Here is a 24,531-nt window from a genome sequence, read left to right as displayed (position 1 = left end):
TCCCATGCATCTGAGGGAGCTTTCTGTAAAAAGTGAGGGTGATGGGCTATGGGAAGGCAGAGCCACTGGAGGAACACTGGGGCAGAGCAGGGACTCAAGCTTGAGTAGGTTATAAGATCTTAACCTAGAAGGAAACTTAAAGATTATCTAAGTCAATGTCCTTCATTGTGAAGAGGAGAAAACAGGTCTAGAGGAAGACTGAGATTGGGCACAGTTCTCAGAGGTAACTGGTAGCAAGGTTAGAATTCAAGCAAACACAGGTCTTATAAAAAGTTGCAGGGTACCACGGAGAGAGCTTGTTACTTGAATCCCAAAGCCAGAAATCAGGTTTTTTATTAACTAAATTACCTTGAATAAGGTTCCTAGTTCCACTGAGTCCTTGTTTCCTTCTCTGTGATTTGGACTGTTATGATGTTTGTCTCTCTGTCTCTGTTTTTTCTTACTCTTTCTCTGTCTCTGTCTTTCTCACCCTTTATCTCCCTGTGTTTCTCTGTGTCTCTCTCTCATTCTTTCTCTGTATCCCTGGATCTCTCTGTGCCTCTATCTCCATCTCTCTCTCTTTCTCTGTATCTGTGTTTCTCTGTCTCTCTCTCCCCTTCCAGCCCTGATGATACATGCTACAAATCCTATTTTTAAAAGGCCCCATGAATTCCTTCCTGTTTGTCTTGGGCAGAAAGAAGGGTGTTTTCAATCAGAGAGGGATTTCTTGATGAAGGAAGAGTGGAGCTAGGCTAGGCTAGGCAGGTGTGGAAGAGGAAGGGAGGAGAGACAGATGGGCTAGCTTTGTTTCCCTGGAAGCTTCAGGGAGGGCAGCCTGGGACAGAGGCTTGGCCGAGGGAGAGAGATGAACTCCTGGACCCTATGGGAGGTGAGTCCAGGGTCTACAACTCCCCATCCATGAGGGAAAGAGCTGTGACTGGATCCAAGGGAGGGCCAACTCTAGTTCTATTGAAGGCACCATCATCCCCCACAATCTTTGACTCTTCTCTCTTTTTCATTCTCCATGTCCAGTGGCCAAATCTTGTCGGTTCTATCTCGCCATCAGCTCCAATGTGTCCCCTTTTCTATATTTCTATAGCCACCACCCTGGTTCCGGCCTCCATTACTTCTGAATAGTGCCCTTTTTTATTTTCTAGTCTCCTCACTCAATTCCCCCAACAGTAGTAAACTACATATAATGAGCAAATATTAAGTGGTAATTATGGATTAGGGGACTGTGTGTCCCAAAGGTATATATTTTCTACCAAGGGATACCATAAGTAAATAGGTAAATACGGCCATCTGAGGATGAGGGAGTTCATGAACACTGATGGCTAAGGGAAATAGGAAGGTTTTCCCAGAAGAGATGATGCATAAGCTGAGCCTTGAAGGATGCCAAAAAACATTTCTCTCCTCTGCTCAGAAACTATCAGTGTCCCCCTATTGCCTGGAGGAAAACTCAAAGACTCCTTCACCCGGCTCTCCATAATCCAGCTGCAGCCTTCTTTTCCAGTATCATTTCATAAGACTTCTCTTCACAAATTTCATTGCTGCCAAACTGGTCTTCTGGCTATTCCCTGAAAAAAATATTCCCTATTCTGTCTCAGGGCCTTTGCGAGATCTGTCTTGCTCTACATCCTCACTGCCTCTCAGAATTCTTCCTTCAAGGTTCAAGCCAGGTACAAATCCCTCCCTGAAGTTTTTTTCCCTCCCCTCTCCTAGTATTCCCTCCTTTATTTTGCCCTATTATTTACTTATGTTTACATGTTGTTTCCACCCACTAAGCTCCTAGAGAGAAGAGATTTTTATTTTTCTTCTTGCATCCCCATTTCCTAAACTAGCATCTTATCTATTGTAGGTGCTTCATATTGTTGAACTGAATTGAGAATTTACAGAGATTGTAGGTGCTTCATATTGTTGAACTGAATTGAGAATTTACAGAGAGAGTCTGTGAGTGAGGAAAAGAACCCAGTTAGTATAGCTGCACTCAAAGGAAGATCATAGGTCATCAATGGGAAAGTGGGCACAGCAACATTCAAAACGAGTGGTATCAAACTTGAAAAACATTCACATCCACTAGATCTATACATAAGGATCCCTGCAGGTGCATCTTGACTTATAAGAAAACATTTGAACAACATCCCTGTTCTTTATTTTGGTTAAATATTTCCCAATTACATTTTGACTAATTTAGGCTGCATGCAGGAGTATTACTCAGAACCACATGCAGAAAGACCAGGATATATGTTTTCTGCTTTTGCTTCTGTTTTTGTTTTTTTGAGGCAATCAGGATTAAATGATTTGCCCGTGATCACACAGCTAATACGTGTCAAGTGTCTGAGATTGGATTCTGACTCCAGGACCAGTGCTCTTCCATGATGCCATCTAGCTGCCCCTGATTCTAATTTAACCCCCTCATTTTTTAAAGTGAAAGGGAAGTGTTTATTACAGCACAGCAAGAAAATTGAGTTCTAAAGAGCACAGTCACTAACAGGAACCCGGGTATAATGATGATAATGATAATAACAATAGCTAGTGAGATGGCACGGTACATAGAGTGTCAGTTCTGGAATCAAGAATGATTTTCTAGAATTCAAATCTGCCCACCGTCACTCGCTGTGTGAACCTGGGCAAGTCGCTTAATCCTGTTTGCCTCAGTTTCCTCATCTGTAAAATAGGAATAGCAACAGCACCTACTTCAGGTTGTTGTGAAGATCAAGAGAGATAACAAGCTCGAAAGTTCTGTTAAACTGATGTAAAATATTACCTATTATTATAAATGATTCTAAAGGCCTTGCTTTCTAAGACCCAACAAGAGAAGTATAATCCCTTTACCTCTCTTTATGAGGAATCACCACTTGATCATTCACTGTGATGAGAGAGATGGCGAAGGGTATGAGAAACAGACTGAAAACAAGACCTGTGAAAGATTGGGCTACAAGAGCCTTTTACTTGAAATATTGATATTTTGCTCTCTCCGTACATAGACAGATGAATGTTGATTTGTTCCATGGACTGTTCCCCAAATGCTTCTTGTTCAGGAAGTTTTGATTAAAGTGTAGATGTGCGTGTGTGTGTGTGTGTGTATAAGGTGGGGAGGAAGAGGACCCAAACACTGAAAAGTGATTATTTAAATATATGTCTCAGGAATCTCCTAAGATTTCTTTCTGGCCACTCGCCTTGAAGAGAATCTCCCAAGAATTGAGAGTTAGAATCCCAGAACACTAGTGATCTCAGAGCAGAGAATTCAGAGCTGGGAGAAACCTAAGATTTGAAAAGGTCAGGGATAAACCTTGAACATCAAGTAGCAGAGCTGACAGGGTCACTAGACCTGAGCTCGAAGGAGGGACCTCCCCACATGGAAAGTTCCCCTTCACTCATCTCGTGTTTCGGGTCACAGAACTGCCATGGCCATCCCGGAGTGACGAGAGAAAGCGGTCTCCGGAGCCTACCTGACCCCAGCCTTCGGTTCCCAGGCGCACGTCTTCAGCACTTGGACAGCTCCCACCTTCCCAGACGGTTTCCGGGGGCTCGGGCCTGGATTCGCCCTGGAACAAAAGAAAGTGACCCGAGTTCCCAGAGAGGAGACGGGAGGGGGTCGCTCTGGGAGCTGTGGACTGTGGGAGTTTGGAAGATCGGACGGGAGAGAGTCTGGAGAGGGGCATAAAAGAGAAAGCACCGTTCTAGGCTGCTTCGGGCACAGGGCTCTGGCGCATTCAAGGGCTCTCGCAGTAGAACTTGATGAAGAAAAAGCGATCGGTCCCATTGGGGTGAGATAAGAGAGGGGACGCGGAGGGGCCGAGTCCTGTGAGGGGAGAGGCTGGACTTCAGGGTTGTTGGAGGGGAAAGGGGTCCAAGACGTCCTTCGGGGGCCTCGAATTTTAGGTGAGGCCCTCAGGAAGGTTCTGGGAGGATGCAGAGAGATCTTAGGGGAGGGATCAGGGAGGTTTCTGGAGGGAAGGCTGCTCTGGACCCTTCTGTGGAGGACTCCGGGACATTCTCTGGGAGGGTGACTCTGGGGGCTCAGAGGCTGTTTATGGGGACTGAGAGGCACTCGGGAAGGGGCGGGGCTTCCGGGATTCCAGCCTGCTTTGGAGGAGGCCTCCAGAAGGTACTTTGGAGAGAGGGGCTCCCGGCTGGTCTAGGGGGAGTCGGGGCACTTGGGGAAGGGAGGGACTTGGGAGATATTCTGTGGAGGCCAGTCTCGTCGCTATTTGAATGGGAAGAAAGTGAGGGGGCGTTCCTCCGCCCCGCCCCTGCTCTTGAAACGGTGCTGGTTTGGGGGAAGGGGTTCTCCTATCGAGGTAATGGGGCCTTAAGGGCTCCCGGGGGCGGGGCTCCGGGAAACTCCGCCCATCCCGGCAGCCGGCGATGTCCAAGGCTCTCCATGTGAGAAGCGGCCCTGGTGCCAGCTCGGGGTGTGAGCACCTCCCGAGCCCCGCGGATCCCGGCGGGAGCTTTAGGGCCTATGGAGCGGCCCCCAGCCTCCCTGTTGGACCGGACCGATCCAGCGCTGCATCCGGAGCCCCCCGGGACACCGAGCCAGAGGCGGGCGACTGCCATGGAGCTGGGTAATTCGGGGGGAAAGGCTGGAAGAGCCCAGTGAGTTGAACACTTTGGTCCGGGAGAGAGAGGAAAGCCAGAAGTCTGGGTCACAGGGAGAGGGGACCAGGATACTCCGGTGCTGGTAAGAGAAGGGACCCAGACCCCTGGATTCTAGGCAAAGAGGGGCTTCGACAAGCGGCTTCTTGAGGAAGCTAAGCCAGGAGGAGGGTCCTCAAGGCTTTGGGAGCTGGACGACTGGTGGAGGGGAGGGAGGGGAGCGGTTGGATCCTGAGTCCAAGGAAGGCGAGATGGGATGCCTGGGTCCTCGCAGAGGCCCAACGCGGCTGGGAGGGAGTGTGGTGGACGCCTGAGTCCCAGTGAAAGAGGAGATCTAGACGGTGCTCAGTTGGGGGGGGGGGGCTTTATGGGGAAGACACCTGGATCCCTGCGCCTGGACATCAGAGGCCCCGGGGGAGAGGAGGCAGCGGTTCCGGAATCCGGAGGAGAGACTGGACGCCCAAGGAGGTCCTAGGAGAAGAGGAGATGGATTGGGGGGGGGGGGGGGGGGGGGAAGTGGGGGAGAGGGACTGGGATCGCAAAGCCCAGAACACGTGGCTTTCTCTCGAGGCAGCCAAGTGAGGGTCGGGGGAGCAATTAGAGACCCCACGAGCTAGAGGAAAGAGGTCAGTGGCCTCCCTTTTCCCTCCCCCACTGTAGGTCCAGGTCTCCCCAGGGCAGCTGCAAGGCAAAGGGAAGTGAGGGAGGGTGGAAGTCTGAGGCGTAGGGAGGCGGGGGCGGGGGGAGGGGTGATGGCCGGAGCCCCGGGGTGGCGGGTGGGAGAGTCGGGCCGTCTAGGGCTCAGGAACAGTTCCCGGCCTTCCCCGCTGCCGGCAGCCCAGCTCTCGCCGCCTGCTCGATCGGGGTCGTCGCTTGGTATGCAGGGCGCGGGCCGGTCCCGATCCGTATGCGCGCCGCGTGGGCCCCATTGGTATGCGGGAGCCGGCCCGGCGCGGGCGGCTGAGGACTGGGAGGCTGGGCACGTCCGCGCGCGCTGGCGGCCCCACGCGGGCTCGCTTGCGGGGAGAGCAGCCGCCTGGGTTTCTGAGAGAGAAACTCGCCCGCTTAGGGAGGAGGACCGGGAGCTGCGGGGAATGTGTAAGTCGAGGCTCTTGCAGTTCCCGAGGCCTGGGGGCTGGAAAAGGGAGGCAGGAGTAACCCAGCGCCTCCCACCCCCAACCGCGCCGGGGGGGACCGCGATTCCGGGCTCGGGGAGCTCCTGAGGGGGAGACTGAGGCCGGGAGCTGCGCAGGGGCATATTCAAGGCTAATCACGGAAAGAAACCGGTCGTTGTGAACTCTGACCCTCGAGGTCCTGGAGCAGGTCGTGAGCTAGGCCAGCGGAGGCCTGAGTTCGGGGGGCTCTCGAGCTGGGTTCTCCCTCTCTTGGCCAGAACTCGGCTTCAGGGGGAGGAGGGGGGAACAAGGCAGCGGGTGGCTGGGGCCTCCGGGGCACCTAATGGGTCCTCACCACCGCTTTCTTCTCCTACCGCAGGTGCCCAGGACCCTGAATCCCACCCCCCACTCTGAGTCCATCCAAGCCTGTCTTTCGGGGCGCAGAAATGGCGGCCCACTTCTCAGGAAGCGAGGTCAAGTGCGTCAGCGTGGAGTGGGATTTCCTGCAGGGACTGCTGGTCAAAGCCCCGCCTGCGCCCTGGTGAGCAAGACCTGCCCTTCCCCCCTCCCCCGTCCCTTCCCCCCCCTCCCCCGCCGGTACTGGCAGAATTCTCACCCAGAGTTCTGTCCCCACCCCCTCAGAAGTGGGCTTCTCCCTCAGGATTCTGTTGCATCCCATTAAGAAAGTTCACACCTGTCCCCAGGTCTGTCCCCGACTTCCAAGAGGGGGGGACTCTCTGACCATTCTCTCCCCGCCCACTGGACATTCTCACCTGCGTTCTGACCGCTCCCACTAGACGATAAAACTCCGATTTAGGGCTCTGTCCCGCCCCCTGAGAATGTTCTCCTACTTCTGTCCCCGCCCTAAATGGAGGGATTCTCACCCAGGTTCTGTTCCCACCCATTTGGAATTCTGCCCCTGGGTTCTGCCCCTGCTCCTACTCTACCTGACGCCTTCCGGGTTCCCCGAGAGGCCCACTTCCGTCCCCTGGGGGGCTGGGGGGCCCATAGTGACCCTTCCCCCACTCCCGAAGCCTGCAGGCCTTGCGGAAGGAGAAGTCCCGGAACGCGGCCCGCTCCCGCCGGGGCAAAGAGAACTTCGAATTTTACGAGCTGGCGAAGACGCTGCCCCTGCCCAGCGCCATCACCAGCCAGCTGGACAAGGCTTCCATCGTGCGGCTCAGCATCACCTACCTCCGCCTGCGAGACTTCGCTGCCCTCGGGGACCCCCCCTGGAGCCCACCCAGAGCCGACCCGCCACCAGTGCCAGGTAACACTGAGGGGACCCGGGACGCCAGGGTTCCGAGGAGGGCCAGGACAAAGAGCAGGCTTCCTGCGCCCTCGCCTGCTAGGTGGGGAACGAGGCTCTGCTGGCCCGCCCAGAGACGAAGGGAGCCCTGGGGTCTCTGGGCCCGGGCCTGAGACGGACCTGGTTCCTATGTCTAACCCTGGCATCCCCTCTGGCCACCCCCTCCAGGAGGGGAAACGTCCTTGCAGCCAGTCCCGAGAGCCCCAGCGTCCCCCTGCCAGGAGGGAGCCCGTTATCCGGGGCCCCTCTGCCGGGCGGCCAGAGGCCCCTGGTGCCCCTGCTCCCAGGCCTGCCGGGAGCCCCGAGCCCCTCCCCCCTGCCAGGAGGGAGCCCGTTATCCGGGGCCCCTCTGCCGGGCGGCCAGAGGCCCCTGGTGCCCCTGCTCCCAGGCCTGCCGGAGCCCCGAGGGCCCCCGGGCCCCGGAAGGGAGCCCTTCTCCCCGTCCTCGGCCCTGGCAGGAGTCCCGAAGGAAGCCTAGCTCCCGAGCGCCCGCCTCCGGCAGGGGGACCACGGGCCCAGAAGTTTGTGCTCCCCCTCGGGCCCGGAGCGCCGTGCGGAGCCCGGCGGCCGCTTCTGGCGCGGGGCAGAGGGGCTCCCCGCGGCCCCAGGCGTCCGAGTCCCAGCCCGGCTGAGCCCCGGGTTCCCACACCGCCCGCAGAGGGGAGGGGAGGGGATGGTGGGGGGCCGAGAAAATAGCATTGATTAGGCCCGCGATAAATCGCCATTTAAATAATGCGGCTTCCAAGGCTGTAATTACGCAAATTAAGCAGCGCCTAGAGAATCCGGCATTACCGCGAGCACTGATTACAGTCATTACCCACCCGGGAATTAGCCGCCGCCGAGCGTGCGCTTGGAAATCCGGATAAACATCTGCCTATTGTCTCCGCGAGCCGAGGGAGGGGGCGCGGGCGAGGGAGGGGCGCCGCGGCTCTTTTTCTGGCTTCACCCCACCTCGTCCTCCCCGCTCCCCCCCCCCCCCCCCGCCCCGGCTCCAGAGAACCCAGGAGTACCGACTTCTCGGGAGAAGGCCTCAGCCTCGGAGGCTCGGGGCCACCTGAGCCGGTTCGAGACTCCCATTTCACAGAGAGGGAAACTGAGGCCCAGACTTGTCCAACATTACGAAGAGAGTCAGGGGCAGCCTCCCCCCCCCCCCCCCCCCCCCCCCCCCCCCCCCCCCCTTTTTTCCCTTCCCCGTCCTTGCTCCCCTCCACCCTCACCCCTATAATTCGGAAAAAATGAACGGGGCCAGGAGCCGGGCCGCCCCACTTAGCGGCTCCCTCGGGTCTCAGTTTCCTCCTCTGGGAAGAGCGGACGCGAGGGCCGAGAATGTCCATTCCAAGCCCGGCTTCGGCGGGAGCCGGCTTCTCAGTTCCCCTCCTCAGGGGATCTCTAAGCGTTTTACCCTCCGCTCGGAGGGAAGTGGGGGAAGGCTGGGAGTTCCTCCCGGGGAAGAGACTGAGGCTCAGAAAGGGAGGGAGAAACTGCGGGAGAAATCCCCATACCGGGAGAAGCCGACGGGAGGGTAAAGGAGAAACGGAGCGCCCTCCGGCCTCGGGACCCCAGGAAATCCCGCGAGAAACCGGGCTCAAGGAAGCCTCCCCCCGCCGCGTGCACCCTCCCGACCCCGGCTCTCCGGGAGGCCAATGCGAGCTAATGTGCCTGCAATTAGCCTCGTTGGTGCAACAGGCACCCGAGAAAGGGGAGAAGAAGGGGGGGAGAGAGAGGAGGCGAATCCCAGGCCCTGCCTCCGCTTCTGCTTGTGCCTCTCCCCATTCTCCCCCCTTCTCTCTGCCCATCGCTCCCCACCCCCGTGCCTCAGTCTCCCCATCTTGTCCCAGTCTCCCCTTCTTTTTCATTCTCCTTTCCCTCTCCCCGTTTCTCAATTTCCTTTTCTCCCTCCATTCCCCGGTTTAGTTCCCCTCTTGCCCCTCATTTCCCTCTTTTCTCCCTCATCACCCCTTTTCCAGCCTCCCTTGTCCCCATGCCCCTTTCTGTTTGCTCTCCCTGTCTCCCCTCCCTCCTTCGGCCCTCCCCTGCTTCCCCATGCCTTTTTCCTTCCTTTTTCGGGTTTCCTCTGGTCCTCCATTTCCAACCCTCCCTTTCTCTGCTCCTTTCTTCAGCCTCCCCCCATCCCTCAGTCCCCCCCCCATCCCTCAGCCTCCCCCCCATCCCTCAGCCTCCCCCCATCCCTCAGCCTCCCCTCTCCCCGCCTCCCCCATCCCTCAGTCCCCCTCCCTCAAATCCCCCATCCCTGCCTCCCCCTTTTCTGTCCCCCACCCCTCTCCCCATCCCTCAGACTCCCCCTTTCCTTCCCCCCCATCCCTCAGCCTCCCCCCATCCTTCAGCCTCCCATTTTGCTTTCATTCTATGCTGCTCCCCTCTGTCCTTTGGTCTTTTTTCTCTTTGGCTCATTCCTTCCTTTCTCTTCCATCCCCCAGTTCCCTTTTTCTCTCCCCCTCCTGTCTAGCTGTCTCCCTCCATCCTTCAGGCTTCTCTCCGTCTCTCCTTCCTCTCCCTGTCTGCCTTCTCCCCGTCCCTCTGTTTCCCTCCCTTCCCCGGACCTGGGGATGACCCCATGGGGGAGCGGGGCTGGGGAGGGAAGAGTGGGCAGTAGATTGTTGTAGGGGTCATGGTCTGGCAGCCAGCTGAGCCGGACTCTGGTTTTGACCCGGTTCTTTGTGTGACCTTGGCCAAGCCTCCTCCCTCTTGAACCCCAGTTCCCTGGTCCACGAGATGATCTAGTTAGGATGGATCTCGGGGATACCTGTTAGCGCCAAAGAAAAGTGGGGAGGGTCCCGGAGACACCAAGAGAGATCCCCCAGAGGGGAGGCTGGGGGAGAGGGGAGGCTGGGGGGAGAGGGGAGGCTGAGGGAGAGAAGACATTGACAGCCTTCCCTCCCTGCCAATGCAATCCAGACACGTTCCTCTGACTTCTGGGGCAGGTCACTGTCCTTCCTCCAACCCTGCAGTCTCTGAAGGGGGGCAGGGAGACGATAGGTACAGGGAGTGGCTAAAAATGCTTTGAGATCTCCAGAGCCAGCTGCCCTCTCCACCCCCATTCCTCCTAAATGGGGAGGGGGGGCCATGTCCCAAAGACCCCACGTTCTCGCAGCTGTCCTAGCACTCCCGTGCCCCTGTCTCAGTTCCCCTAGTTCTGTGTCCCCAAAGCAGGGGAACTCTGCTCTCCCAGTGCCCCCCTCCTAGGGGAAGTGGGAAAAGCAGAGCCTCCTTAAAGATGCAGCTCCCATCCCCAGGCCGGCTGTGGTGGAGACAAGCCAGAGGGAGCGAGAGGAATACCAAGTGTGCCCTGTACTGCTGGGAGGGAGCTGGGTTCCAGACGCTAAGGCGATTTCTGCCTCGTCCTAGTCACCCTAGTCAAGCGCAGAGGCGAGGGGAGCGTCTGGCCAGTCTCGGATACCCTCCCTCCCCTGCCTAACCTCATTTGGACCTCTGCGAGCGGCAGGATGGGCAGGGCTGGAGGAGGAAGGGCAGGAAGAGGGACAGCTGGAGCCCCCTGAATGCCTTGGCCCCTTGATGGAGAGAAGGGCTCTGCGGGGTCCAAAGCAGCGTGGGGAGCCGGAGAGCCTTGAATTTGGGGTGACGGTTCCCTAGACTTTATCACAGGTCGTAGTGGCCTGTGTGACCTTGGGCTGGCTTCCCAACCTCTCCATTCCCCTCGGAAAAGGACTAGATGATCTCAAAGGTGGATTCCAGCTAGAATCTCGTGGTCCTGTTATCTCTGGAGAGGGTTCCCATTACCTGCACCCTCCATGCCCACTCACCCACCCAGATAATGGGCCAGAGTCTCATTCAGTCTCTGCTTAGTCTGGCTGGACCCTTTCAGGACCTGAAACCGAGGGAAGCGGGGTTAGGGTCGAGGTGGAGACAGATGGTGGAGCTGCTAATGGAGGGAGAGGGTGGGAGATGATTGAACATTTGGAAGGGACTGGCTTAAATTGGGAAGGGATAGTAGGGGTCGGGGCAAAGGGAGTGAGTGAAAAGGAATGGGAAAGTGGAAAAAATGGGAGGGGGATCAGGTAGTGAGGGGGGAGATTAGGGGAAAATGCATCATGGCTGGATATAGCTATGTCTACACAGTGCATGGAGCACCAGGCCTGGAGTCAAGAAGAAGTGAGATCAAAACTGGCCTCAGATACTTCCTAGCTGGGTGACTCTGGACCAGTCACGTAACATGTGTCTTAATTTCACCATCTGTAAAATGGAGTTGGCAGCTAGGTGGCATCATAATAGACAGAATGCTCCTTGGAACCACAAAGACTCTTCTTCCCGAGTTCAAATCCAGCTTCAGACACTTCCAAGCTGGGTAACTTTGGCCAAGTCACTTCACCCTGTTTGCCTCAGTTTCCTCCTCTGTAAAATGAACTGGAGAAGGAAATGGCAAACCTGTCCAGTAACTGCCGAGAAAACTCCAAATGAGATCCCAAAGAGTTGGACTTGACTGAAACAAGTGAACAGCAACAATAAAATGGAGTCAGCGCTCACCTCCCAGGGTTGTTGTGAGGATCAAATGGAAACCATTTGTAAAATCCTTTGCAAATCTTAGATCTCTATATGAGCAAGCTGTTATTATTACTAAATATGGAAATAATACTAACTAACTTGCATTCATAGAGCACTTTAAGGTACCCAGAGAACCTTAGGCAGTCTCTCCATTCATCCTCAAAGCTCCCTGGGAGGTAGGACTCTTATTTTCTGCATTTTATAGGGGAACGAAGTGAGACTCAGAAAAAGCAATTTTCAGAACCAGGTTACCCAGCTAGGAAGTGCTCAAGGAGGCGTTTGACCTTGTTCCTGACTCCAATGGCAACCGCTTTGTCCACTCTGTGGAAGGGATGGAGTGAAGATCTGGGGGAAAGGGAAGTGAGAGGAGTGGGAGAGGTGTGGGAGTCAGGGAGGGGAGAATGAGGGCTAAGGTGCAGAATGAGATGAAGGAGGAAGAGTCAAAGAAGGGGGAGGGAGATGAGGAAGGGACAGTAGTTGAGACAAGTGGGGAGAGTCAGACAAGGAATAGGAGCTGGAGTTCTGAAGAGGAGGAGATGGGGAATGGGTAGAAAGGGGGAGGAGGTTATGGGTGTGTCTGGGGAAAGGCAAGAGGAAAGGAGCAGGAAGTGAGGATGGACTTGAACTCTAGGAGAGATCCGAAGGTCAGGGTGGAAGCAGGGAAATGAGGCATTTGGGGAGAAATGAGGCTTGGGGGGAAGGGATGAAGTGAGGACAGGTGCAGGAACAGGAGTGGTAGGGACAATTGTGAGGAGGGGGAATAATGATGGGACACGCTTGAGGGCTTGAAGGACAGGAAAAGGGAAGGAGCTGGGGAAGAGCAGAGAGAGAGACCATTGGGGGAGGGAGGGAGGAATAAGGGAAGCCCAAGAGAAGGTGAGTGAGGGTTCTAAGGGAATGGGAGGAGGTAGGAGTGAGAAGTAGCCAGAGGTAAGAATGAGGGAGTGAATCAGAGAAATAGGAAGGAGGAAAATATAGAAAAGAGGAATAAACTGGGGAGTGAGGAATAAGACCTGAACACCTCCCAGGAGCTGTCCTCTCCCCGCCCAGTGCCTGAGAGGAGAGCAGGGGTCTGAGATTGGGAGTGGGGAATTGTTTGGGGGGGGGAAGGGGAGGCACCTGATCCTCCTTCTCCCTCCTCCACCCAGCTCCCTGCCAGCAGCTTTCTAATTCCCCCATTAAACGTTTTTAATTATAGGCGGGCTCTGTCTGACCCGAGGGGTTATTTGCAGCAAGGAAAAATGAGAGAATTAAGGGAAATGACAGAGAAAATTGCGACAATTATCGGGGAAGGCATTGTTTCCCCTGTCTGTCAGGGGGAGCTGTTTGTGAGCTCGGGAGCTCGGTCCCCCTCACCCCCCTTCGCAGGCATTGTTTGCTGCCGGCTGCACCCAAGCTGGGAGCCCGGGGAGGGAGCTGGCCACCGTGGGAGAATGTTAGGGGCTTGGGAGAAGGAGGCTCAGAGGGGCGGGGGCGGGGGAGAACACCCCCAGGTCCCAGGGAAGGCAGGCAGATCTCGAGTGGAAGGGATGCCTGGGTCCAGCTCTAGGTTGGAGGTGGGGAGGACGAGGGAAAAGTCGTTGGGCCCTTTCCAGACAGAAGGTTTCAGGAGCAGGGGAACAGGCTGTTTCCGTCCTCTGCTCCGTGGCAGAAAACATGATGTGGACTGATTTAGAAATTCGGAGCTCATGCCATCCCTCTCCTTCCTGGCCTTCCCTCCTCCCTCCCCCTCTCCCTCCTTCGGCCCTAGATTGGGGGGAAAATCCCCCACCCCTGGGAGGTCAGAAAGGGCTCTTCTCACTGCTGCTCTCCTGGGACCCGGCTTCTGTGGGGGCTTTGTCTGAGCCAGAGTCAGCGAATACCAAGTCTGGTCCCTGACCTTGGTCCTGAAAGTCTCCACCAAAGAAACGGCTGAAGCAGCCGCCAGTGCGACTCTGGAACTAAGGGCAGCTTCTCGGCGAGGGAAGAAACGAAGCCTGGGTTTTGGAGAATGGGGCGTGGGGGTCTGGGGGTGGATCACCCCCAATCTCTAGGGCTTTGCATCTGCGCGTTCTCAGGGTGTGGAGCTGATACCTTGCCTGACTCCAAATGATCCGAATGACATCAGATCACAGGATGATAGCTCATTTTCTAGGCAGGGAACCTGAGACCCAGAGAGCTTTGATTAATGTTGAGTAAAAGGATGAGTCAAGAGTACAACTCGGGTATTGTGAGTCCAAGTTGAGAACTCTTTCCATATCTGTAACTATGGTGTGTGAGTGTGTGAGAAAGTGTGTATGTGTGTGACTGAGAGTGAGGGTGTGTGTGAGTGTGAATGTGTATATGTGAGTGTGTGTGAGTGTGAATGTGTGTGTGTGTGAATGTGTGTGTGATTGTGAGTGTGTGTGAAAGTGTGTGAGTGATTGTGTGTGTGTGACAGAGAAAATGTGTGTGTGAGTGTGATTGTGTGTGAGACAGAGAAAGTGTGTGTGTGTGAGTGTAAGTGTGAGTGTGAGTGTGATGTGTGCTAGGCTAGCTGACCTCCAAACCACAGCAGACCCAGAAGGAACCTTGGTTCCACAAGGAGGCCCTGATGAGTCTATTCTCACTTCCTCTGACCAGAGGCAAAACCCAAGCGGGATCTGTCTTCAGTGAGCACAACAAAATGGGACTCAGAGCTTGGGAAAACGTTACGGATCTTTCTTTGCTTCAAATCTAAGGGATCTGAGCTTCAGGCAGAGGAATCGGGGATCTGACTACGGGCACAGATGACAGCAGAGGGAGGCTTTGAACTAAGAGCATCGAATCATGAGATTCCAGACTGAAAGGGGCCTTAGGCTTTGTCTGGACTCATCCCATATTTAGCTAAGGAAACTGAGGTCCAAAAAATCCATCTGATTTGCCCAAAAGCACAGGGTGGGGGGAAGCCAGATAGAAGAATGTTTAACCTGCAGGCTTCAGCCCCAGCCTCTCTCCTCAGTCTCTGGTGCCTCCGGACGAAGAGAGACCTCTGCCCTATTCACCGACCTCTTTGAGCAGCATTTGGGAGGCCACATCCTTCAGGTAAGATCCCAGAAGCCTCCTTCCTTCCCTACCAGAAGCCCTTGAGCTTCCCCTCTTCTCACTTCCCCAACTGCAGGATGAGGGAAGCCAGGCAACCCAGTTTCCTCTCCCTTCTGCGCTCCCCTTCCTAGAAGAGCCCTCAGGGTCAGATTAGCTCTCAGCCTCCCCCTGGTGCCGGCCTCCGTGGCACCCCTCCTACCTCTAAGACTTCTTGGAGGAGCTGATGTGCTCTAGCCTCTCGGGTCCCCAGCTCATTTCTCCAGGTCTCTCCTAACACCCTAGTCGCTGGACGGATTCGTGTTCGCCTTGAACCAGGAGGGCAAGTTCCTCTACATCTCAGAGACCGTTTCCATCTATCTGGGCCTCTCGCAGGTAAGCATGGGAGTTAGAGGTCCTGGGCATTCAGCCTCTGACCTTAGCTGTGAATTTCCTCTGCCTTCTTTTAGTGGGAACTCAGGATTCTAGGGAGAATCCCTTTCTCCCCTTCCTCTTGTCTGGATTTAGTTTGGGGGAACCTCAGTCCCTTCCCCTCTGCTTAAGCCTTAGATGTTAAGCTCCTCAGACTCATCCTCTAGCCTCCTTCCTTCATCCCGTACTTCCTGCCCCATATTTTCTCCCTCCAGTGTCCAGGGGTCCAGGGCCTTCAGCTACTTCCTTTGACAATCCTCCTTTTCCTTCCCAGATCCTGTCCCTGACACCTTTCCCCACCCCTCCACCCCCTCGCCCATTTATTCAGGTGTCATGGACAGCTTCAAACTCCATTTTGAAGAAAAGAGAGGAAAGATTAGTCCATAACAGAAGAGACTCCTTCTGTGCCCACTTCTCCTTTCCTAAAGAAAATAATTAAGCTCCCTAGAGACAGAGAGAGTCTATTAGTTGGGGGAGATGTGTTCTCAGAAGGTGAACCGATAATCCCACTCCCTCCTTCCCTCGCCCAACGGTAGGAAATAATTCTCTGGTACCTAGGCTTTTTTCCCCTGATGCCTTGGGGTAGGGCCGAGGGCAAACCAGTGATGAGCCCTTGTGTCCGCTGCACTTCCGCCACCCCCTGACCCACAGGTGGAGCTGACTGGCAGCAGTGTGTTCGACTACGTGCATCCGGGGGACCACTCAGAGGTGCTGGAGCAGCTCGGACTGAGGGCTCCACCCCCTGGGCCTGGGGCACCGCCTTCTGGGCCCTCTTCCTCCTCTTCTTCATCCTCTTCATCCTCAGCTTCCTCAATCTCTGAAGCCCCAGAGATTGGTAATTTCCTCTAAGAGCCCTTCCCCAGTGAGGGTGGGGGTCCTGGCCTGAGCCTCTGACTCCCCTTCCCTCTGGGATTTGAGCTACTGATTTAAAGCGGAGCCTTGGAAATTGAATCCTCTGGTCTAAGTCCCCCTGGGGAACGGGCTGGCTAGTTCAAGATGGCCTGGGTTGGGTGGGAGGGGAGATATAAGAATGACCATGGTATCTACATCTGGATCTCTGGGGCGAGTCCAAGCCCCTTATATCACAGATGAGGACCCTGGGACCCAGGCAGCGGCACCCAGGCCCTCTGCCTTCATACGGAGCACTCTTGCCACTTTCGCCTGTGCAGAGCGTCCCACCTCAGCTTAGCTGGGCTCAAACTCGGATTTTCCTCCATGCCATCTGCCCACTAAGAGCTGCCATTTCCCTTGGCTCCTTGTGGTCAGTGGCAGTCCTGGGAGCACTGGTGTCCTCATTTCACAGAGGGGCCCAAGTAGGCTAGCCATAGTTATCATAAAGTGAATTATCCATAGTCACAGGGGAAGTGAATCAGAGAAAAACTTGAACTCAGGACCTCTCATTTCAATATCAACATACTTTCCACTCCGTCATGGGCTATGATGGTGGTATGTGGCTGTGGTTGTGAATAACCAGGTGGCGTACCAGGTTATCTGGGGCTCGCTGGATCTGTGTTTGGCGAGACTGTGTTTCTCCGAGTCTTTGGGTGACTGTATGTGTGACAAGGGGGACAATGCTAGAGAAGTATGAGATTGTGTAGCTGAGGAGTCTGGGGGATGGGGGACACGAGCCCAGATCTGGTCTGAGAAGGACCGGGGAGGGAGGCTCACTGTCCCGAAACACGCTGAGCCCCCAAACCCCTTGCTTTAGAGCTGGCCCTCCCTGTGATTACTCCTCGAAGCCAGCCCGGCTCCCTTGAGCGTTCCTTCTTCGTCCGAATGAAATCCACACTCACCAAGCGGGGGCTGCATGTCAAGGCTTCGGGATACAAGGTGAGCCCTCCTGAGCTGACTCTCGCTTCCTCCTTCCCCAAGATGACTCCCAGGGCTTCCTCCCTCCCCCTGAGGGCTTCCTCAGCGTCCTTTAGTCCCCTATTCTTTGCCTTGACATAAACATTCAACACTTCCTTTGTCCTTGGCCAAACTGGGCTTCCTATGCTGTCAGTTCCTTTGGCCATCTATATAACTATAATAATATTAACTACAATAATAACTGTCCCCCGGCCCAGCTATACAATAATGACATTTCTATAGCACTATGTGCCAGGTACAGCGCCAAATGATTTCCCATTATCTCATTTGATTCCTACAACCAAGATGGGAGGCAGTGCTATTACTTTTTCTTTTAAGCGACGTGCCCACGTCACACTAGTTATGGCCCGGGTCCAGATTTGAATTCAGATCTTCCCGACTCCAGGCCTGGCGCTCTGCCCGCTCTGCCACCTGACGGCTACATCCTCTGCCCATCTGTAATTCCTCTCCCTATTAATGGCCAATCTGCCCCCTTCTACCCAACTGCTCTGGTCCTCATCCAGCTTCACAGCCACGGATTTGGACTCAACAGGCCTGGTTCCAGTTCCAGGTGGGAGCCAGGGAAATGGCAATTTCCCAGGGAAACTGTTTTCCTCACTTGTAAGAGAGAAGCATTGCACCTTCCGCTCTGCATCCCTCGCCTCCCTTGGCCACACCCCTCCACTACCCAGGTGCGCTTCCCAACTGTCTCACAGGTAATTCACGTGACCGGCCGCCTCAGGACTCAGCTGTTGACAGCCCGGCGGGGCCAAGCTTTGGGTCTCGTAGCTCTGGGCCACACCCTGCCCCCAGCCCCACTCAGTGAACTTCCCTTGCACGGCCACACACTTGTCTTTCGCCTCAGCCTGGCCTTGACCATCATCTCCTGTGAGAGCAGGTGAGAGGGCTGAGAAGTCAAGGAATGGGGAGTGGAGGAGACTGAGAAATGGGGGAAGAGATGGTGGGAAACAGATTCACGTAAGGAGAGGGGACCAGAGGAATGAGAGAAAGAAAGGTGCGGAGGTCGGGGGTCAGTTAAGAGGAGCTTGGAGAATGAAGAAGTGGGGAAAGAGTGGGAAGGTGGGGTTAGAATGATGGGAAATGGAGGAAATATAAAGAATAAATCAGTGGAAGTGGAAAGCAGGGACAGTGAAATGGGAAGATGTGTTTGTGTATGTGAGAGAGACAGAGACAGAGACAGGCAGAGACAGAGACAGAGACAGGCAGAAAGAGACAGAGACAGACAGAGAGACAGAGATAAGACACAAAGAGAAAGAAAGAGACAAGACTGACAGAGAGATAGAGACACACAGAGAGAAAGACGAGAGAGACAGAGAGAATGGAGTGAAGAGATAGGAAGTCAGGAGATGAGTGTGGGGACAGAGATGGAAACAGTAGGGAAGTAAGCATGGAAAGATGTAAATCTGGAAATGGGTAAAAGAGGAATGGGCTGGAAGAAGGGCCAACAAAGGTAAAAGGAGGAAATGGGGAAATGAGAAATGGAAGATAGAGAAATGGGCATTGGTAGAGATAATGGAGAGATGGGGAAAAGAAACGATGGAGAGGCAGATTTGAGAAAGGAAGGAGGAGGGATGGATGTGCCAGAGAAGTCAAAGAGAGACAGAGAGCTGGATAAAGAAGGGATGGACGGCAATGGATGGAAAGCTGGAGATTAATTAACTCAGGAAGAGATGGGAATGAATCCAAAGGACAAAGTTGGAGATGAGGAGGTGGATGAAGGAGCTTTAGTGGATGGATAAAGTGATCTGTGGTTATCTGAGGATAGAGAGATGATCGTGGAGGGATGGGGATTCAGGGACGGGATTGGACAATGGAGATATTATAATGGAAGATAAGCAGCTGAGGAGGGGATGGAGGCAGATAGACTAAAGATAAAGAGATGGGGAAGAAAAAATAGATGAAAAATGGAGAAATCAGAATGGAGTGGTCTGGTCAGTTTTTTGGCATCAAATTAAAAAGGCCACTTAATAGTGGCTAGCTAGAGTGTCCAGAAGAGAACAACCAGGATAATGATGGGATTTGAGTCAAGACCATATGGAGATTTATTGAACGAACCAGAAATACACAGACTGAAGACAAGACTCTGGGGGATTTGTTATGTTGACATGTTTGAAGGGCTATCACGGAAGAAGGGCTAGATTTGTTTTATTTGACCCCAGAGAGCAAACTCAGGAGCAATGAGTTTGAGATGCAAAGAAGAAAATTCAGTCTTGAATCGGGAAAAACTTTCGACCAGTTAGAGCCATCCAAAAGGAGAACGGGGTGCTTAGGGAGGTCTTCCCTAGGGGTCTCCATGCAGACTATGGTCATTTGTCAGAAACGTTTGAATAGAAATGTTTTTCAGGAGTAGGATGTGGTAGGTCGTTGCTGAAGCCTTTTCCAGTGTTCAGATTATGATTCTGCAAAGGGTGAAAGAAGGACGGAAAGAAGAGAAGAGAGTCAAGGGAAAAGAGAGATGGATGATGGGAAAGAGATGGATGGAAAGAGAGGAGGGGGTGGAAGGTGAAGAGGTGACCTATGGAGAGAATGGCTGAGGGGATGAGGAAAATAGGACTCGGGATGGGAGATGGAACATGAGGAGAAGAGGGTTAGAGGGATGGGTAGAAAGCTGGGGGTTGGAGAGAGGAGTTGGGATGTTTCATTCTAATTCAGTCCATCTGGGTCCCTGGCAGGATCAGTGATTACATGGACGTGGGCCCCTCAGAACTGATCGGACGAAGCTGCTACCAGTATATCCACGGGGAGGACGTGGCTGGGATTCGCCAGAGCCACCTGGACTGTGCGTGAACCCCCTCTGTCCCCCATTAACCCCCCCCATCTCCAGGAACCTCCCCCTGGGGAATGCCTTTCTTAGCTTGTACTCCAGTGGCCCACGCTCCCTCAGTCCTGCTCTCCCTCATTTTATCCTCAGAGGAATCCTTCAGTAGAAGGACCAAAGTTGAGCCCCCCCCCCCGAGCATCCCCAAGATCCCTTTCTCTAGATGTATCCTACCTCTCAGATTCTTACTGTCTGTTGGTCTCTTTTCCACCTTCATTTTTCTGTTTGCGTGTCCCTTAATACTTCTCGTTTCTCGGCCATACGTTGTCTCTGTCTCTCTCTCCACACCTTCTCTTCCCTTTTCGGACCGTCCCCCTGTACCGCTGTCTCTCCCCATCCATGTCTCCAATCCCTGCCCATCACTCCCTTTTTCCATTGTTATCTCTCCTGCATCCCCTCCCCACCTTGTGTTTCCCCACTCCCAACTCTGTCTCCCAATCCCGGCTCGGATCGACACCCGTCTCTGCCTCGGCCTTTCCCTCCCGGGCCAGTGCTGGACAAAGGGCAGGTGGTGACGGGCTACTACCGATGGCTGCAGAGGGCTGGGGGCTTCATCTGGCTCCAGTCTGTGGCCACGGTGGCCATCAGTGGCAAGAGCCCGGGCGAGCGCCACGTCGTCTGGGTCAGCTACATCCTCAGGTAAGGCAGGCCCGAGCCACTGTCCGGGGGGAGGAGGCAGGGGTGGACTCGGTCGTGGGGAGGGATTCCATCTACTTGTGACAGAATTCATCAGAGTCCCCAGGTCTCTCCAGCAGGGCAGCAAAATGCAGGGTCAAGTGCAGGGCCCACGTCGGGGAGCTGAAGAGCCAGCCCTGGCCCCCAAAACATTTCTGAAGAACGGGTCACCCCAGCTGGAACCTGTTATCCCCAAAGCCCCTCTAAGAACCTGAGACTTCAGAGTGGGGGCAGGGATGAAGGCCGGGAGATCCGGCCTGTGACTATGCTCCTCATTCACAGTCAGGTGGAAAGCGGCCACATGGCCTTGGACACTTTCCAGCTCCCTAGCATTATCCCCCAGGAGGATCTCTCCGATGCGGAACCCGAGATCAAAGGTACCTGGGCCACTGCTAGAAAGCCCCCCTGCTACCAGGGACAGGTCAGGGGGGGCAGGCACGGTGGTGGAGGGCTCGGGACCCCAAATTCTATCCCCTTCCCCAGAATTTGGTTCCCACAGCCCGCCCACTCCCACAGCAGACGCCCCTAGATAGGATCTGAGATCCCCAGGATCGTCAGTGGTGAAAGAGTCTGAGAAAATCACTGAATGCCAGGATGGAAGCGACTAAAACAGAGCAAAGTGTCCCATCATAAGCACCCTAGGAGATAAGGTCCGGTGTGGGAGGGGCCTTAGGGTTAGGGTTAGGGTTAGGGCAGGGCTGGGAGGGGGCTGAGAACACAGAGGGTCAGAGCTGGGAGGAGCCTTAGAACAGGGGATGTCAGAGCTGGGAGGGGGCTTAGAACAGGGGATGTCAGGGCTGGGAGGGGCCTTAGAACAGGGGATGTCAGAGGTGGGGGGCCTTAGAACAGGGGATGTCAGGGCTGGGTGGGGCCTTAGAACAGGGGATGTCAGGGCTGGGTGGGGCCTTAGAACAGGCGATGTCAGAGCTGGGAGGGGGCTTAGAACAGGGGATGTCAGGTGGAAGGCTTTAGAACTTAGATTGTCAGAGCTGGAAGAACATTAGAACATAAATCACAGAACGTGGGAGCCAGAGGGGCCCCTGCAGACCACATTTCCCAGTCCTTTCATTTGAGGTGCTGGGGGGGGGGGATGTTGCCCTCCTCAGGCCTGTAGCCCGGAACAAGAATCTTCTCTTTCAGAGTCCAAGGCCCAGGTGGAGGGGGAGCAAGGAGCTTCCCAGCCTGAGCCCGGGGCCCATCATGCCCGGGGAAAACGCATCAAACTGGAGCCAGCCAGAGGAAGCAGCGGCCAAGGAGAGGCCGCCGGGGAAGGCAGGGAGGACAGTGATGAGGGGGAGTCCAGACACCCTGTGCCCCGTCCCGAATTCACCTCGGTCATCCGGGCGGGGAGCTTGAAGCGGGAGACCATGAGGCCGTGGAGCTTTGCCACCTCTTATCACACTGGGGAGCCCTTCCACAGGCCCCCTTCGCCCCCCGACTCCCCATCCCCACCCACTCTGCTCCACGCCGGTTACCTGGCCCCCGGCCGGGGCCTGTACACCAGCACCATCCGATACGGGCCGGCCGAGCTGGGCCTGGCCCTCCCCACCCCAGGGCTGGTTTATCAGCACCTCCACAGGCTAACCGGCCCCGGGCCGGCTTTTTCCGGAGGTCACCCGTGTACCCTTCTTGGGGCTACAGGGGGGATAGGACCGCCGGAAAGGACGGGGAGGGCCTGTTTTCCCAGCATGGGCCCTCCCAGCATCGGGGCACAAGGGAGCCCTGAGCAAGCCAGGGGCGGGGCTGGGGCCCCCAAATTAAAAGGTTCCCTTTCCCAACCTTTCTTTTTCCTGGGGGGGGCTGAGGGCTGACGGGGGTTTCCCCGGGGGGTGGGTTTTTTCCAAACTGGGGGCTCCCTCCTTCCCAGGCCTTTCTTTGGCCCCACAAAACGGGGATGGGAATAAATGGGAGCCTGTTCTCCCAGGTTCCCTGAGGGGGAACAGAGGCCAGCAGCGGGGCTATTTAAAGCACACCCCCCTTTATTTTTGGGGCTGAGGGGAGGGGCCCGGGAGGAACAGAGGGGGAGGGGAAGGCAGGGAGCCGGGCTTAAGTGGGAGGGCCGACCCCTTCCCTTGAAAGCCGCCACCGGGTCCCTAAAAAACCGGCTCTAGTTTCCCTTGGGGGAGTTCCAAAAAGGGCTGCACCCCTGGGGAACTGGGGGCCCTGGGACCGGGAGAGGGGAGGGGGCAGGGGACAGCTAGTGGGGAGGGGAAACTGGGGGCAGGAGGCCCCAGGGGCCCCCTGGGCCCCTTGGGGTGGAGGGGAAGGAGTCCCCCAAACCCCACGCTGGAGCCGGGGGAGTGTGTGCCAATGGGGAAGGGGCCCCGAGCCCTACGGGGTGGGGAAAGGGCCGGGGTTTGGCCGGGAGGCCCCCTCATCGCTTGCGCCCAGCCCCCATTGCCCCCACCCCAGCCCGTTGGCCCAGGGCCCCCGGCCGGGCCAGGCCCCGGCCGGGGCCCACGGCCCCCCACCCCCCGGAGACGGAAAGGGCCGTGGAGGCCAGGGCCAGAAGGGCCCGGAGAACAGGCCGAGGCCGCCCAGGAGAAGAGGTTCGGCAGAGGAAGGGGCCTGGGGCAGGGGAGGGGGGAGGGGGCGGGGGGGGGCGGCCCCAGGACGAGCCCCAAAGGAGAACGGGGGATGGGACAACAGGGGAAAAGCGAGGGACGGGGCCCGGGGACAAAGCTCCACAGCCCAGGACCCCGGGGCGGGGAGGGGCGGGGGACCCGAAGGAAGGGGGGGGGGGAGAGGCTGGGGCAAACCGCCGGGGGCCCGGAGGGGGGGGCCTCGGTGGGGGGAAGGGGAGGAAAGGGGCCGGGATCGAGGCCGGGGGTGGGGAAAGCCCCCGGAGCCACGGGCCGCGGGCCGGGTGGGACACTGGGAAGGGCCGGCCTGGAAAGCAGGGAGGGGCCCCCCAATGGGGGCTGGTTTGGGGCTGACCCCGGGGCGGGGATGGGGGGGGCAGGAGGGGCAGAATCCAGGAAGGGAGGGGTGGGAAGGGAAGGGATCCCCAGAGGCCCGCCTCCAGGGGCCAGAGCCTGGCTGCTCAGAATCTGGGAGCCGGGAAAATAGCCCCCTGCCCTTTTTTCAAGGAAGTAGGGGACCGGGATCTCCCCCAAAGTTCTGTTCCCTTCATGCCCTTTGCCCCCAGTGCAGAAAAGGAAAAGGGGGGCTGGGGGGGCCCCGGGGGGGGTCCTGTCCAAGCACGGCCCCTCCAAAGCACTCCTAAGGGCCTCCGCCCATGCCTGCATGAAGGAAAGCTCCATGCCCGGGCCAAGGGCTTCCTGAACCGGGAAGGTGCAAGGAGAGGCCGCCACCTTTATAACCTCGGGAGGAGCCGGCCCGGCCCAGCAGAGGCCCGGAACCCACGGCAGGAGACCCCAGACTCACAATCTGCCAAGGGCTTAACCAAGAATGGGCGCTGCCCGGTGCCAGGACCTGCCTTCAAAGCCTCTCTATAAGGGTTATACCCAATGGCCTTGGGGCAACTCCTCCTCTTGGGGCCTCAGTTTCCCTCTTTGTGAAATGACTTCTGAAGTTCTTTTGGCCTCTAGTGGAGGGGCCCTGTAACCTTCTGAGAGCCTCAGCTTCCTCTGAAAGAAGCAGACTGGAACGGATGGCACAGTTACACGGGCTAAGTGCGGTTCAGCCTTCTCCCCTGTCTCCCCAGCCAGTGGCCCTCCCAGAGGGGAGCCCAGAGTGTTGGAGCTGGGAGTGGCAAGTCCTGGATTCCAGTCCCCACTCAGACCCTTATCGGTTCTGTAACCGTGGGGGTGATAAGTAAGCGCTGCAAGAACCGGATGAGAAGCAAAACCCTTTACCAACTCTGGGGCCTTATCTAGTGATATTTATTACAGTCACTCCTGGGGGTGCCTTGATCTGATACCAAAACGACCTCTCTTTCCACCAGTCCTTAAGATCCCTTTCAGTGCCCCAGCCTACAAATCTCTCTCTGTCTACTCAGTCCGGCCTTCAGGGCCTCCAGAATTTTGAAACATAGAACAAACTCTTCACCAATGAAAGGACTCTAGGTGATTATAAAGTAGTTTTGATCTCCAACTTAGCTTAAAACTGCCCTAGAAATATTGCGATTCTTTGTGCAGCCCAAGCACCATCCCTGACATATGGGGGAAGTGAGGTCCGGAGATGGGAGAGGGCTCGGTCCCAAATCCCACGGACCTCTCAGCCAAGAGCTG

General features: G+C 56.1%; 1 protein-coding gene across 1 annotated transcript; it reads left to right on the top strand.

Annotated features, from left to right (window-relative positions):
* The first annotated feature begins 4,278 nt into the window (after nt 1-4,278).
* Nucleotides 4,279-22,149, top strand: NPAS1 (neuronal PAS domain protein 1). The gene is made up of 12 exons (XM_031961653.1): nt 4,279-4,666; nt 6,076-6,237; nt 6,731-6,959; nt 14,473-14,568; nt 14,851-14,940; nt 15,628-15,811; nt 16,685-16,806; nt 17,541-17,722; nt 19,518-19,624; nt 20,155-20,302; nt 20,621-20,715; nt 21,479-22,149. Exons 2-12 carry the CDS (start codon nt 6,143-6,145, stop codon nt 22,147-22,149), a joined length of 2,019 nt encoding a protein of 672 aa, XP_031817513.1. The 5' UTR covers nt 4,279-4,666; nt 6,076-6,142.
* Nucleotides 22,150-24,531: the final 2,382 nt, after the last annotated feature.

The sequence above is a fragment of the Sarcophilus harrisii genome, chromosome 3 (assembly GCF_902635505.1).
Source record: "Sarcophilus harrisii chromosome 3, mSarHar1.11, whole genome shotgun sequence".
Classification (NCBI taxonomy): Eukaryota; Metazoa; Chordata; class Mammalia; order Dasyuromorphia; family Dasyuridae; genus Sarcophilus; species Sarcophilus harrisii.
This window is presented reverse-complemented; position numbering and strand designations above follow the sequence as displayed.

Bases quoted from the DNA above. Each gene is read 5' to 3' on its own strand.
- NPAS1 (XM_031961653.1), top strand. From the start codon at position 6,143: ATGGCGGCCCACTTCTCAGGAAGCGAGGTCAAGTGCGTCAGCGTGGAG. The intron at 16,807-17,540 runs GTGAGCCCTCCT...ACTGTCTCACAG, and splicing joins TCAAGGCTTCGGGATACAAG to GTAATTCACGTGACCGGCCG. The intron at 19,625-20,154 runs GTGCGTGAACCC...CTCCCGGGCCAG, and splicing joins TCGCCAGAGCCACCTGGACT to TGCTGGACAAAGGGCAGGTG.